Below are 15306 nucleotides of genomic sequence, written 5' to 3'. Positions count from 1 at the left end.
TCTCTCCCGGCCTGAGTCTTTGTTGAGAGACACAGGCGCTGCAGCAGACGGGTGTCTGTCCGTGAGTCTGTCGGTCCCATCCAGACTTTGTCTCTGCAGAAGAATTCAGCAGACTTAACATGTCTGGCTTGTTTGTTTGTTTGTTTTAACCAGGAAAGAAAGTATCTTCGTATAAAGTATCAAGATTCTATTGAAATGGTGATTTTTTATTAAAACAACATCAGTGATGTTGATTTGGAAAACGGGAAAACACATCTCTTGTGAAAATGAACCGTATGGTTAAAATTAAAGTCAACCATGTTGTTTGGTCCACCATGCTGCAATCCATGGCTGGATAACAACAACCGGCCGCCATAGGCTCATTTATAACCCGAGTTCATTTTATCCATATTTACCCAATAATGTGTATCGTCATCACGGGGAAAAAGTTGCTTAGTAGTAAAAGTGTGTACATTTGAACTTGGTTACATGACACACATAACATTAAAGGGGTAGTTCACCCATCATTTACTCGCCCTCAGATTGATCCAAACCTGTAAACGTTTCTTTGTTCTGATCTACACAAAGGAAGATATTTGGAAGAATGTCAGGAACCAAACAGATCTTATCCCCCATTGACTCCAGATAGGGGTGAGATAGGGGGTGAGATCTATTTAGTACTGACATTCTTCCAAATATCTTCCTTTGTGTTCATCAGAAGAAAGAAATGTATACAGGTTTGGAACAATCTGAGGGCGAGTAAAGAATTTCATTCTCGGGTGAACTGTTCCTTTAAGGATGGAAGTTGGTGATAGAATTAGTTACATTGAATGTAACTTAAAACTGCTGGAATTATTTCTCTATGTTAAAAATGTTAGAAGGATTTTAACTTTTTGCGAGAATGAGTTCACAAAGTTTTCAAATACTCGTGTTTTACACTTTTAGGCACAAAATGGAGTCCAAGTGAAATAAAAAATGACAATTCTTGTTCTTCATGAAATATTGCAGTGTTTGTTGTAAATAGCATATCAATGAGGGTCGTTTTCTTTTATAATTTCATGTTCCTTCATAATCTTCAATTAAAATCTGAAAAGGCACTTCTGCCCTGAAATGACTATCCATGGCAAATAACTTAACTCCTCCCCTTAAACCGTATGCTGCCTATAGCTAGCTTCATTTCAAAATCAATGCGACAGCTGTTTTAACACATCCAATCACTTGGCAGTATAAAACACAAGCCACGCCCACTACTCTTCTCCATTGAAATTCATTTTCACTCGGAATACGGCAGTAAAATCGTTCGCAACTTCCGGTTCACGGGGACTTTAAAATGTTTAACGGGGCATATCTTACAATCACCACAAAAAGTATAAAGGCTATTATATACTTTTGACAAATTAACACTGTTACATCTATCCTAGTCTCGCGTACCCAGACCAACTTATCGCAGCTTTCTTTGGCCAAGGCCCGCCTTAGAGGCCACATGACTGACAGGTAAAGCAACCAATCACGTTTCGTTTTGTATTGCGCAATGTTTAGAGCCGTGTAAATGTCCCCACGATAACAGACCGCTGTAAATTCACGAACGTGTCAAAAGCTAACAGCTATAAAACGATTGTAAGTTTATGCATATTTTTAAGAATTAAGCGTTAAGTGGATCGTGATGAATTCTTTTATCGATCAGGAAATGTACTTTTTCGATCAGATGGCGTCGTGTTGTTTCCTGACGGACTGTTACAGAACGCGACACGCACGTCTCTCAGAAATCCTGTGAAATTCAACCAATCAGATGACGACTTTGAATGTGCTGAAGTGTTTCCAAAAAGTGTGGCTGTGTCCCAAATGACATAGGCCTACTATAGACTATGCACTCAACCATCTAGTATATGAATTTCAGAATAGTGTTATCGTCCCAAATGGAATATTAAACGGTTTTATACTAACCGGAAGTATATGAGTTTCCCAGACGAGCGCCAATGATGTTAATCGCACGCCACAATGCGTGTGAATAAAAACATACTTGTGCATTGTCCATTTAATGTTATTTTCATCTGTTTTGCCCAGCATTACTTGAGCCATCATCAGATTGAAGCGCCCATAAGGAGGCGGCATCACCACGCAAAGAATCTGCGCAAAGAATCATGGGATCCCGAATCATGGGTACCCCAAGTGACCATCAGTTGTACCCTTTGAAATCCTTCATTCTGAAGTGCCCTTTGAAATGGCCAGTTATGAGCACTTCGGTTTGGAACGACCCTTCAGTATGGGGGCCATGAATCGATGTCACTCCGAAGGGCCCTCCGAAGGGAACGCAGGGCCTATTTTCGGTCAAAAAAGTGCATCATTCGGGTACTTACAGTGCACTTCTTTTTTGAGGATTTTCAATGTGAACGCTCTGCGCACACTATTTATACTACAAAATGGCGTATAGTGCATTAGCGCATGATTTGGGATGCCTTAAGCAGGCCTTATGCATCCGAGGTTTAGCTAACTGTCTGTGGGCGTGACGTCTGACACTGCCTCCGTCCCATCGCCCCATTAACTTACCCCATTAAGTACATGACACCTATTTGAAACTATAGAGACAAAAAACGAATTTTTTGGCTGTCACCTCACGTGCACTCTGCTAGTGCAGCGGGTCACATGACGGCTTAGCAGTTTTTTGTGTTGAGAGGTCAGCCGCTCTTGTTAAGACATTGCAGGATAAGCCAGCTGTCACAGTCACACATGCACTCTCAGTCTGTGTTTCTATAGGCCGACTCTTACATTCGGATGCAATAAACAAAACGGTAAGTCAGATTTTCTGTTTTCCTTCATTAATCTAACAGTCATTATAAATGCACAGCAGATTAAAGTTTACAATGACCTACAGTGACCATGATGGTGAACACATGTCCTGGTGAAATCATGTTCAGTAATGCATACAGAAGGCCACTGTGAGTCTGATGGAATGATATCTCAGTTGTCTGTACGTGGTATTGTCTGCAGAGAAAAACAACAGGGTCAGTGTGAGTATCTGTTGGCTGGCAGTGATGTGGTTGATTTCACGGGTCGTATTAGTGCAGATTTGATATCAAGTAAGCGTGTCATTTCTGAATCATAGGATGAAGTTGCAATATCTGTTTCATAGATTTTCACAACACTTTCCATTGGTCAGACGAACACATCAACCCATCACATACCAGCGGTATATCAATGTTGCTGTGTCAGGCTATAAAGACTAAAAACAGAGCAATGCTTTAATAGATCCACACTTTTTGTCGGCTTGAAAAGCTTGGACACAAGAATGACCTTTCCTTCACGTTAAGATCTTAATGTCTTTAATAAAGATCTATAAGAGATTACCTATTTATCCAGAAGTCAGATGGAACAGACTATAAATAGTTGATCAGGAGAGAGATTAACCAAATTTAGACTTTGTTTATACTTAATGTGTACAAACAATGTCCCTGCGGCTATCAGCAGGTCATGTGATTTTGTTATTTTTATTGGGGCTTAAGCCCAGTGCCAGACTAACTTTGGTCTCGAAAAACCCTGACGCATCATAAAACAAATCAATGCGTTTGTTTTGTCCCGAGATGCACAAAGTAATGGTTTTTGGTAAAGTATGTTTTGACAACATCCTTATTTATCCATGGGAGAATTTATGTTTATTTTGAGAAATGGGAGAAGTTTTTGCATTTCTGTGATCCACAACAGTAGAAAACATGTGACGAGAGAAACAATAATTAAAGTGAACATCATTTAGCTCATGGTGGAAACATGCTGGTAATACCCCGTTGTTTTTATATTTATCTTCATTGTATTTATTTATTTTCCCTTTATATTGCTGTATTATTTACTTATAATTGTAAAATTATTTTGTATATGTAGAGTTGTATACTACTTTTGTTTGTTAATAAGAAAATCAATAATGTGCAAATCATAAAAAAAGAGAACATCCTAATTGAACTATGGCCTAGTCCTGGTTAAAGATATACCCTGTCCTGGAAACAGCCCCATTGCCTTTTTTATTGTTTTATTTAGCAACTCAAAACAGTTCTCTTGTCATTTTAAACCTGTATGACTTTCTGTCTTCTGCAGAACACAAAAGAAGATATTTTGAAGAATGTCTGTAACCAAACAACGGCTGTTGTTTGGTTACCAATGCAAGTCAATGGCTGCAGCTGTTTTCGGTTATTAACATTCTTCAAAAAAATTGTGTGCGTTGTTTTGCATAAGAAAGTAAGTCACACAGGTTTAAAATGACTCGAGGGGCAGTATGACATAATTTTCGGGTAAACTATCACTTTAAATATCCATATCTATGTCCAGTTCTCTCATGCCAGATTTCATTTTCAAACACAATGATGTTGATGTGTTTCAAATGAATTTCCAGTTGTCATGAGCTCCATGGAAGAAATTCACATGTGCCCCATGTGTCGTGACCTAGTCGGTCAGGCCCAGCCATTTCCCTGCGGCCACAGCTTATGTCCAGCTTGTGTACGAGACGCTTGGAGGCAGAGTGCCGGCTCGGATAGAGGAAGATTTGTGTGTTCGCTGTGTCTGGAGGAGCGAGGGGTGGTGGTCTGTGACTGCTGTTCACAAGAGGAGAGTGACGATGATCAGACATGTGCCGCTGTGAAGACCTGCCTGCGCTGTGAGGTCTCTCTGTGCGAGCAGCACCTGATACCGCATCTACAGCGGCCCGCTTACAGAACACACCTGTTAGTAGAGCCGCTGACCGACATGTCCCGCCGCAGGTGTCCCGCTCATCAGGAAGTTTTTCGTTACTACTGCATAGATGATATGGAGTACGTCTGCGCAGAATGCATCCTAGAAGGACAGCATGCTCAACACCTGGTCAAAGGGATGAGAAAGATGGAAGAGGAATATAAAGTGAGTTATTAAACTGATTACAGTTTGAGACCGTTTGAAATTAAAATTAAAGTGGAGTGCAGGTCTTTATAATATTATAACTTAAAATCCATGAATGCAATTTAAATAAGAAATTGTTTGTGACAACTGTTTTTAATATTTAGTTTGTTATATATTCATATTTTTTATATTTATTTATTAAATGATATTGTTAATCTTGTTAAATTACAAAAAATATATACTAATACAATTATGATAATTTTCCTAAAAAAGAAGTGTGAACTTAATAAAAAGGCTATTTTTGTAAACTTTGAGGAGTACTTAAATATGCTGCATTGGACAAGCGCGGACCAGACCCCCAGTTAACTAGTTTGGCTAGTGTCTAATTATATAACTATTTAAATTTTATTTAATATATGTTCAAGTAAATTGTACTATTGTGTATTATAATTTGTATTATTATTATGTTCTTTTTATTAAATAAATAATTTGTTGAAGGTCTCCTGTAGTTTTGACGCCTTTGAAGAACCCTTCTGGGACACTGACATCTAGCGGTTGAGCTCGGTATTGCAGTCTAAATTCAAAATATTGGAGAGTTTTGATGTTTCTTTTAGCTAAATTCTTTGCTATATTGTTATATGCTTTTGTCATTTTATTATTAATTTGTCGACTTTTTCATGTTGCAATACATTAAATTATTTCGTTTAGTTATATTTCGTTATTATAATTTTAGTGCCTTAGAAATGATTTCATTTTATTTCCGAGGCGACATTTCAATTTCTCATTTAGTTTGAGTTTTCCAATATTTTTAGGCCCATATTTAGTTTGATTTTAATTAACACTAACGTTTTTGGAGTTTTAATTCAGGTAAACTAAATTAACCTCGGTTGTGTATAAATGTTCTGATTTTAAAGGGCACACTACAGAACCGTTTCAAGAGAGCTGAAGAGAAATTAAAGCAAGGAGAACACATGCTTCAAGAACATCATAACACTTTTCACACCATCATAGTAAGTCCAGGCTTCTTTACCCAGTGGGTTGTGCCCATACTTTGGGATGCATCATATGGACGACCCAAGCTTAAGTCTGGGTCATTTCCTGATCCTCCCTTAATTCATTCTATTCCCCCTTAAACTGTAAAAAATGCCCCAGAATGTGTCAGAAGTGTATGTGTTTGTCATCCTCTGTTTTTGTGTTTTTAGCAGGACTCCTCTATGAGTGATGTCTCGCAGGTGTTACAGATGGGCTCGGCCCTGCAGGCTCAGGTGGACAGATTAGTGTCGGCTGTGACAAACATCACCGAGCAGGAGAGACAGCTGGCATTAGAGAGGGTTCAAGAGGATTTCAGCAGAGTGAGAGAAGACCTCAAACAAACTGAGAACATGCACAGATTCCTGGGCTCCCTGCTTGAAGAGAGCGACCCCTTCCTGTTAATCTGGGTATGTGGACTGATCCCATTGCCTTTAGAATCCTCCTGGATTAAATAAAACGTCCTTCATTGAATAAGGAAACATTTTTAAAGTCCCAGTGATTAAAGTCCTTATTTTTTCTTGAAATAGTGAAGCATTTATAGTAAATAGCTAATCAATCTGGGTCTTTCTCTTTTTAAAATTCATATACCCTCATAATCTTCAGTTAAAGACTGAAAATGCACTTCCGCCCTGAAATGATGTACATTAGACGGCTTGGGCGGAGCATCCGTTACCTCCTCCCCTTCAACTGTCTTTCGAAATTCCTTTTCATTCAGAAATGTGTCGAATACGGAAGTAAACTTCCAGTTCACGGGGACTTTAAACATGACATAAAACATCTGTGTTTGTAAGGTTTAGTCTGACTGTTGAATCTGAAGCATGTCATGTCATTTTTTTACTGCTACACTGCCATAAAGACTCCAGCATGTTCACCTCAAGACTTGCAACCTTTAACTAAAATAAGTGCTCACTAAAATGTATGTTTTGTTTACTGAAACCATTTAAAGTTCATTTAAAGTTCAGTTTAATTCAGACATAATGAAAGCGTTATTTTATCCATCAAAATAACAGAATGTAGTGTTATATGCCAAGTAAAATAACGTCTGGGTTTTGAACAAAGGCAGCTGTCACCATAATGATATACGTGCTTATAGATCTGATAATATGATCAAATGCTCTTAAGTTATGCTGATGTTTCAAGTTTATAACCCTATTCGACATACTACAGTTGATTTTTTTTAAAACTGTGGAAACAATAAGCAACCACTCAAATTTTTTTTATGTTGTTGGAATTGAACACTAAGAAAGACCAAAATGCAAAACTAAAGTCTTTTTCTCCGGAGCTGTACATTTAAACATAATTCATGGTTTCAATTGTTATTTATTAACACTAATATTGTTTTATTAACCAATCTATTGCTTTATGGCATCATGCCTCTGTGTTATTTGGGGCATTTAAAGATGCATCAGATCTACAAAGAGAGACATTTCTGCAACTATTCATAGCAATTCTACTTTTCCACAGGCATTTCAGTCGGAGGATTCACAGTAAGTCCGTGATTGTTTTAGCTACTATCATAGTAAACATCTTGTGACTTGTGGGTGCAGTTGAATGTTAGTTTATATGTGCAAGAGATAAAGCAAGTGTGTGTTTGTTATTATATTGTATGAGTCTCTTCATTCTGCCTTTCAGGATGATGGCAGAACTCGACACGCCAGTGTTCACACCAGCTCAGCCAAACATGAACAAGAAACGTGTCATCGAGAATATTGAAAATAAATATAGAGAGTTTATAGCTGAGATCCTGCGCTGCCTGGTTGAACTCAAGAGAGACCTCTGTGAGCATTCTTTTCATTCGTTGTCCTTATAGTGCCTTTAAAAACATATGCTAAACAGATTCATTAAAGTGATACTTCACCCCAAATGAAAATTCTGTCATTATTTACTCCGTCATCAACCTTAGATTATTTGTTTTACCCCATTGGCAGATTTATTTGTGCTTGTTTTAAGCATAAATTCACTGAAATTTCATATTCTTTGTCTGAAAACAAGACCGGTCATTTTGCTCATCAAGAAAATGCTTCTTGTTTCAATAATTTTTTGTACTGGAAAACAAGGCAAAAATACTAAGTAAGCAAGTAATTTTTGCTGTGTAGGGATCTCTATAAATCCTGTGTTTCGTGCATTATTTCTTCATGTGCCCTGGCCAGTAGTGCCACCTAGTGGCTCAAGTCCTAATGGCAGGTTCTCCTGTTTGACTTTTTTTAATAGTAAGCAGCCCTTTAATAATGGACAGAAACTCAGCCCATCCTCTACTAAATGTTTCCGATCATCTGCGATCAGTGACGAGGCTCAAGAAGCGTGTGTCTGTCCCTGAGCATCCTGACCGCTTCGACCACTGGTGTCAGGTGATCTCCTGTCAGATGTTTTCTTCAGGAACGCACTACTGGGAGCTGGAGGTGGAGGGTTTCTGGGATATAGCAGTGACCTACCGCAGCATAGCGAGGAAAGCCAAGGAGGGGACGGCGTTCGGCTGCAACAAGGTACAGTGTGATCTCACCGTACACCTGCCTATCTCATATTCCAGATAAGGAAGTGGTGCTTAACAAGTTGAGGTTATCTTAAAAATATGAAAACACAATCTTGATGTGTAAATTAGCTGTATTTTTGTTGTTGTTATTATAACGTAATTGAAACAACCCAACTGCACTTTGATTGATATTACTTGTTTTTGCATATGAACTTTTCAAGTGTCTTTAAATGTGTTCAGTAATCGTTGAAGAAACCAAACCAATTCAGATGATTTCCAGAAAGCCATCAGCTTTTACCAATAAACCATTACAAATTCCTTTATGTAGTTTGTTTTCGACCTTACTCCAGTAGGATTTATTTGTGTTTATTGGTTCACATCCACCATAACATGCCACCAACATATTAAACACATTATCAGAAGAGACCCACATGAGACTGTTATACTCTCCAAATACAACTCCCTTTTTCACCATAAAGTCCATTAGATTTTCAGTGATGGTTTCTCTTGTTTCCTCCATCAGGGAATATCATTTAATGGTTTACATATTGAAGTGTATTGATTGTCTGTGGGGTTTCATTATCTTACTAAATCAGATATCCTGGAGTCTCACACAGCAACATGACAGGAAACTCGCTGCCTGGCACAACCGAAAGAAAACTCGCCTTTCCACAATAATGTCTGGCAACCACTTGGCAGTCGTCCTGGACTATGATTCTGGCTCCATCACTTTCTCAGAGGTGGGGCCTTCATCCACGCTCCTCCCCCTGCACAAGTTCAGCACCACCTTCGCACAGCCCGTCTGCCTGGGCTTTGGCCTCTACAAACCAGAGCTGAACAGCAGGGTCACCATCCTCAAGAAGATATGACTATACTCAACACATGACTCTGCTTTTGAAACATGTATTTCACCAATAACGACTGTGCTCTTCAAAAGCACGTTTGCAATTTTTTTATTTAACTAATGTAGTATGTTTGCTGCCAGCCTTTCTTATCATCAACCAGTAATTACACTATAAAAGAAACTTTTATAGTTTTTCTGTTATGTTTTTACAGATTTTCGCGTAAGGTAAAAAAATTCTTTTTTTAATATATTTTTTGAAATACGGCCAAAAAGCGTAAAATTATAGAAAAAGACCGCATATTTACAAGAAAAATTGAGAACACTAAAACTATAAAATACAGAACAAGACAACACATTTACAAGAAAAATGGGGAAAACTATTTAATGTTTATCCTTGCATCCAATAATTTTACATAATTTTTTTACGGTATATTTCTGTTTTTCCAGTTTACAGAAAATTTCCGTGTTTTTTGTCAGATTTTTTAACAGTGTACCCTTCTCATTATTGTCCTGACATAATCTCGGATGTCCAAATTTTGCTGTTTTTCAGGGAATGAATTAAACACTGCAGTTTCGAAATAATTATTACACGGCTTGTTGGAATGCTTGATTCTGATTGGCCAGTCGTGACATTTGCAAGTTCGTTATTCCCTGATAACAAACCTCTTAAATTTATAGCACACGGTCACCCGGATGCAGCAAATCATTTTGAGAGTTCTTTTTGTCAAATTTTATATACACATATATTTTAATAACATATATGACATTATATTTACAAACGATTAAATCTAATTGCCTGTTGGTGACATTTGAATGTCGCTTCTTACCTTAAAACCAAATTTTACGGCGTTTCCTCGCGGAAGGTCTGCATTCGGTAAAAATGATATAGCAAAAAAATTTCATCACAAAATATGACAAGGTTTCAGAAGGACGGCAGCGATATTATATTTACACACTTGGAAATGCTTTAATCCAAAATGACTTTTGACGCTTTACGTATGTGTGTTCTTTAGGAATCAAACACAACACCTGTGCAGTAAGTCAATGCTCTGAGCTACAGGATCAAATCAAACATCACCATCAGCATCCTATACAACCATGTACACCTTCCTCAAAAAGGAAGGCTCAAGTTTTCATTTTTTAGTTGCACATATGCTGCTTTCATTGTGTTGTGATGTGTGTTTTCAGGAAATAAAAACATTTATATATTCAGGCTTCTGGTATGTACTGTATATCCGCATGTACTTTGATGAGTGCATGTGGATTTTTACACTTTCATTAATGCTATGGCTTTAGATATTGTCATTGGACCTGTCATGAATTGTTGTGGAGTTTGTGCCAACGATGGTTACATTGATGACATTATTAGAGAGAGAGAGAGAGAGAGAGAGAGGTAAAGTCGGTCAGGCGGGGAGGGGAGTGTCTTTGGGAGACAGGATGAGAAGATCTGTTAGATTCTTCCTACCCAAGCTCTGATCGGACACTTCACATCATTTCACAGAGAAACCGAAGGACGTCCTACTAAATCAGGTGAGTTTGCATTTCATGTCTCTCCCGAAAGCTTGAGAACTTACGCATTTCATCTCGTGTTATTCACAAGAGAGGAAGCTTCAGTGGAAAGTTGTTTAGTGACACTATCATTTGTAGTTTCACATTAGCGTTAAATGATGCAGATATTTCTTAACACTTAATTTGAACATAGTTGAGATAAACTTCAGTATGCTTTTTATGAACATTGTTGTGGATAAGAGGTTTAGATGTTTTGTTGGGTGGAAAGATGTGAACTGAACCGAAAACAATTAAAGCGAGACTTCACCCAAAATTGTTAACTCACCTTTGAGTTGTTCCAAATCTGTAAACATTTCTTTGTTCTGACGAACAGGAGAAAGATATTTGGAAGAATGTGCAAAACCAAACAGATCTTGCCCCACATTGACTCCCATAGCAGGAAAAAGTACTTTAGCTTTTTTTTGTTCTGCAAAAGAAGACATTTTGAAGAATGTGGGACAGCAAACAGATCTGTGCCGCTTTTGACAACCAGTGTATTTTTTTCTACTATGGGAGTCAACGGGGGGCAAGATCTGTCTGGTTATACATTTTCTTCCAAATATCTTTCTCTGTGTTCATCAGAACAAAGAAATGTATATACATTTAGAACGACTCGAAGGTGAGTTAATGCTAACAGAATTTTCATGTCTGGCAAAAAAAAAATGACAATTACGATTAAACATCGATGTATTCCACATTTTATAAATGTTTATAAATTGTGAGCGAGATATTTTTGGTTAGAAGGCATATTATTGTCCATCATACCGTGCCAAGACACAGAGGAGAGAGAGAGAGGAGTTTTGGCCGATAAGCAGAGTGTCCGTGTAGGGAAGAGTGTCCTGCGTGTTGTTGAGCGTCAGGAGGGAAGTGAAAGCGTGTTTCAGACAGATGGTCTCTCAGTGGAGTTGTTCTTTTTTCTCTCTCTTGTTCGCACTCGCTCCTGGACGCTGCTCCCTTCAGCTGAAAGAGATCCAAACTGTTACCTCATGATCTTCATCTCTCACTGCTCCTCTTCCTCCTCCCCCCAGCAGCGTACCTGTTGGCTGAAAATCCTGATGGACTTCCTCTTACCTGCTCTCTCTCTCTCTCTCTCTCTCTCTCTCTTCTCGCAGGTTGGCAACGATGATGGATTTTTTTCAGATTGATGAGAAACCTCTATGCGTCCTTGCCTCCGGTCCCCCACAGGCAATTTAACAGACAGAGAAGTAGATCTTCATCATAAAGCCGTGACAGTCAAGAGGGCGAGATAAAAAGAGAAAGCGAGGCCGAACGGAGCAAACAAGGACATTCTTATGATATAAGAAGATCCGGTACGTTAATGGTCGTCCGTAGCGCCGCGGGATAATTATTGGAAGAATTTGAAGAAGAATAATTTGTCCCTCATGTTAGTGAAGACTTCAGGAGAAATAATGAAGACAGTGTCGCCCGGCTCTAGTAGGTTTCTCGTTGGGTTGATATGGTGTCTATTGATTCTAATGGGTCCCCTAGTGGCGCGAGGACAAAACGACACGGAGCCCATAGTGCTGGAGGGCAAGTGTCTGGTGGTCTGCGACTCGACGCCCTCCTCGGAGCCAGCGGGAAATGCACTGGGGATGTCAGTGCGCTCAGGTACCGGCCGCGTGGCCTTCTCCGCCACACGCCAAACCAACCATGAGCCCACAGATATGAGCAATCGCACCATGATCATCTACTTCGACCAGGTGGGTTACAAACAATTGGAAATGTATCTTTATCTTCAGTGCATATCTGTTTAATCCGCTGGTTTTTGTCAGATCTTGGTGAACATTGGTAGTCATTTCGACCAGGAGAGCAGCATCTTTCTCGCTCCACGCCGAGGGGTGTACAGCTTCAATTTCCACGTGGTGAAGGCTTACAACAGACAAACCATTCAGGTACAGAATCAGTACGTGATACGATCAGCTGTAAATGCATTCGTACAGAGAGGTCACTCTGTGTATTTCCACATCACAGGTGAGCTTAATGCTGAACGGATGGCCGACGATCTCCGCTTTTGCTGGAGATCAGGATGTGACGCGGGAGGCCGCCACTAACGCCGGGCTTGTGATCATGGAGAGAGGGGACAAGGTTTACCTCAAACTAGAGAGAGGCAACTTAATGGGAGGCTGGAAGTACTCCACCTTTTCGGGCTTCCTGGTCTTCCCGTTGTGAAGAACGATGAGGCGAACGAGCTGAGAGACGAGACGAGACGGGGTGACCTGCTCTCTGAAGTTGCACTTTGGAGAAAATCAATGACGGGAAAACAGATACCACAAAATGAGAAATCTATCTATATCTTAAACATGTTCCTTTATGTCTTTATTTATCCAAATGCGAGAAAACAGAATAATGTGTTATAATTGAAAACGAAAATGTGTGTTATGGTTCGGAAATGTCATGTATTTCTTAATAGGTCTGTATGGTAACATGTATGGTTGACCTAAACATTGATCTTGAAATACAGTGAGACTGCCCCATAAATAATACTAGGTTTGAAATTAGGTATTTATTGAACTTGTAATCACTTTAAAATGTTAGTTCACCATTTACTCACCCTCTTGTCATTTCAAAGCTGCATGACTTTCTGTCTTCTGCAGAACACAAAAGAAGATATTTAGAAGAATGTTGTTTACGCCCCCCATACACTTGCATTGGTAAGTGAATGAGAGGCTCTGCTGTTACCAGCATTCTTCAAAATATCTTCTTTTGTGTTCTGCAGAAGAAAGAAAGTCATACGGGTTTGAAATGACAAATGATGACATGATTTTCGTTTTAAAGGTGAACTACTCATTTAAATGTCTGAATTCTTCCTTTGCTCATGTCTGCCTGCTTGTTGAGCTACGTGTCTATATTCTCAACTTTGTAAAGTCTCATTATTAAAGGTAATCTCTTAACTAAACTCGAATATTTTCTGCGTTGTATGGCAGCAACATTCTCAGTCCCTTGAGAAGATTCACTCTTTTCGGTGTCTGAACGGAGTGTTTCACCTATAACAGCAGCTGTTTGTAAATATAGCTCTCAGCATCAGAGCTGGCAACATGAAGCAGAAATCATCACAGATAGCAGCATAGGCGTGATGGATAACGGATACGAACTACAGTGCCACCGGTCGAGCACAGGCAGATGGGGCTTTTGGCAAGCAAACGTGCAAGTATACACTGGACTCCTATGGATCATGGGCGGCCTGTCACAATCAATAAAGTACGCTGCATTGCTTTAAAGACACACACACACTTATTCACACATGCAGGAGAGAAAGGTGAGGAATCAACCGCAGGCAAGACACAAAAGGAGATAAAGGGAATCACCCACAAAGAACAAAAAACGTCATATTAACTATTCATTCATTGATTAATCTAGTGTGTTTAAAAACATCATTTTGAAAACGTGAATTGCAAGAAAGTAGTGTAAAAATGATTTTAAAAGCCTTTTTTGTTCAAATTGAGAAATATAGATATATCATATTTATGGTGACTTTTAATCATTAACTAGAGTACAGAAAATTTGTTAACGCAAAAATATCATTTTTTTATTTCACGTAAATGATTGACTGTATTGGTTGGGTTACTCCAAGAAGTTATTAAATACTAGTTAATAATGACATATTCAATAGTGTAATTAGATTACTGTACAATTACTCTCTCCAAAAACTCTTTTTTACTAATTACTTTCTATATCCTCCATCAAACTTGTTTAGAAGTGATTCAAGATGAACATTAAACGGCTTATTCAATTCATGCAAATAAATAATAAACAACTACATCACTTCTACTGAGCAAATTATACAAATGTGAGAATCAACATTAAATCATACATTTAAAAGTTTAACTCATAATATTGATGTCATTTGACCTATTGAATATATTACACAGTATTTAGATTGATTACATCAGAACTAACTGTAATTAAATTACAGAAAAAATAATCCCTTACTTTCCTTTACAATGGACGAGTAATTGAATTACACTAATTAATAACTTAGTAACTAAGTAACTAGTCAAACCCAACTTTTTTACAGAAACACTCAAATAAAATATTCAAACATTTTAAAACGAGGCAGTACTAATGAAAACAATGATTTTTATGCCCATTATAAACGTCATCAAATGTAAAGCCACATTGGATTCTATGCATATGGTGCAATTTTCAATTTGACCTGTTATTAATCGGTGCATTTTACTTATAAGCTAAATATAACAGAACTTCACATGACAGGCGTAATTTACTATTATGTCAAATGAATTTAAGATAAAAGCCAATATTTATCAATTCGATATCACCAAACACATTGTTTGTTAATCATACAGGCCTGCCGTTATAGACAATCTAGTAAATGCGTGAAAATATTCACTCGCTAATATACGTGTAAAAAACATTTTTGTAAACAATAATAATAATAAAGAAACCAGTTTATTAACACGCGAGCGTCTCAAAACCCGGCGAAAGCTAGGCCGCATTCAGTGCCTCCTCAACCGAACTCACCGTACGGCCGATACCCACACCGTCTCCCGCCCTGTACGCCGCACACTCAAATGATTGACGACCTTCTCCGCCAATGGAATGTTTGACTTCTCTCTGC

At 38.5% G+C, this 15306-nt stretch overlaps 2 protein-coding genes across 3 annotated transcripts; both read left to right on the top strand.

The window, feature by feature from the left end:
- Positions 1-1535: 1535 nt before the first annotated feature.
- Positions 1536-10359, top strand: trim110 (tripartite motif containing 110). Of its 2 annotated transcripts, XM_056742574.1 has the most exons (9): positions 1536-2768; positions 2852-2987; positions 4358-4857; positions 5751-5846; positions 6039-6275; positions 7333-7355; positions 7501-7646; positions 8080-8351; positions 8935-10359. In XM_056742574.1, the coding sequence occupies exons 2-9, from the start codon at positions 2897-2899 to the stop codon at positions 9205-9207; spliced, it is 1638 nt and encodes a 545-aa protein (XP_056598552.1). In that variant the 5' UTR covers positions 1536-2768; positions 2852-2896; the 3' UTR covers positions 9208-10359. The 2 variants fall into 2 exon arrangements, with proteins under 2 accessions (XP_056598552.1, XP_056598553.1); XM_056742575.1 differs by having other exon boundaries at positions 1536-2981.
- A 221-nt stretch (positions 10360-10580) lies between these two features.
- Positions 10581-13626, top strand: cbln12 (cerebellin 12). Its single transcript, XM_056742620.1, has 4 exons — positions 10581-10712; positions 11843-12430; positions 12503-12622; positions 12702-13626. Exons 2-4 carry the CDS (start codon positions 12113-12115, stop codon positions 12897-12899), a joined length of 636 nt encoding a protein of 211 aa, XP_056598598.1. The 5' UTR covers positions 10581-10712; positions 11843-12112; the 3' UTR covers positions 12900-13626.
- Positions 13627-15306: the final 1680 nt, after the last annotated feature.

The sequence above is a fragment of the Triplophysa dalaica genome, chromosome 3, assembly GCF_015846415.1.
Source record: "Triplophysa dalaica isolate WHDGS20190420 chromosome 3, ASM1584641v1, whole genome shotgun sequence".
NCBI lineage: Eukaryota > Metazoa > Chordata > Actinopteri > Cypriniformes > Nemacheilidae > Triplophysa > Triplophysa dalaica.
The sequence above is the reverse complement of the archived record's forward strand: the minus strand, read 5'-3'. Positions and strand labels throughout refer to the sequence as shown.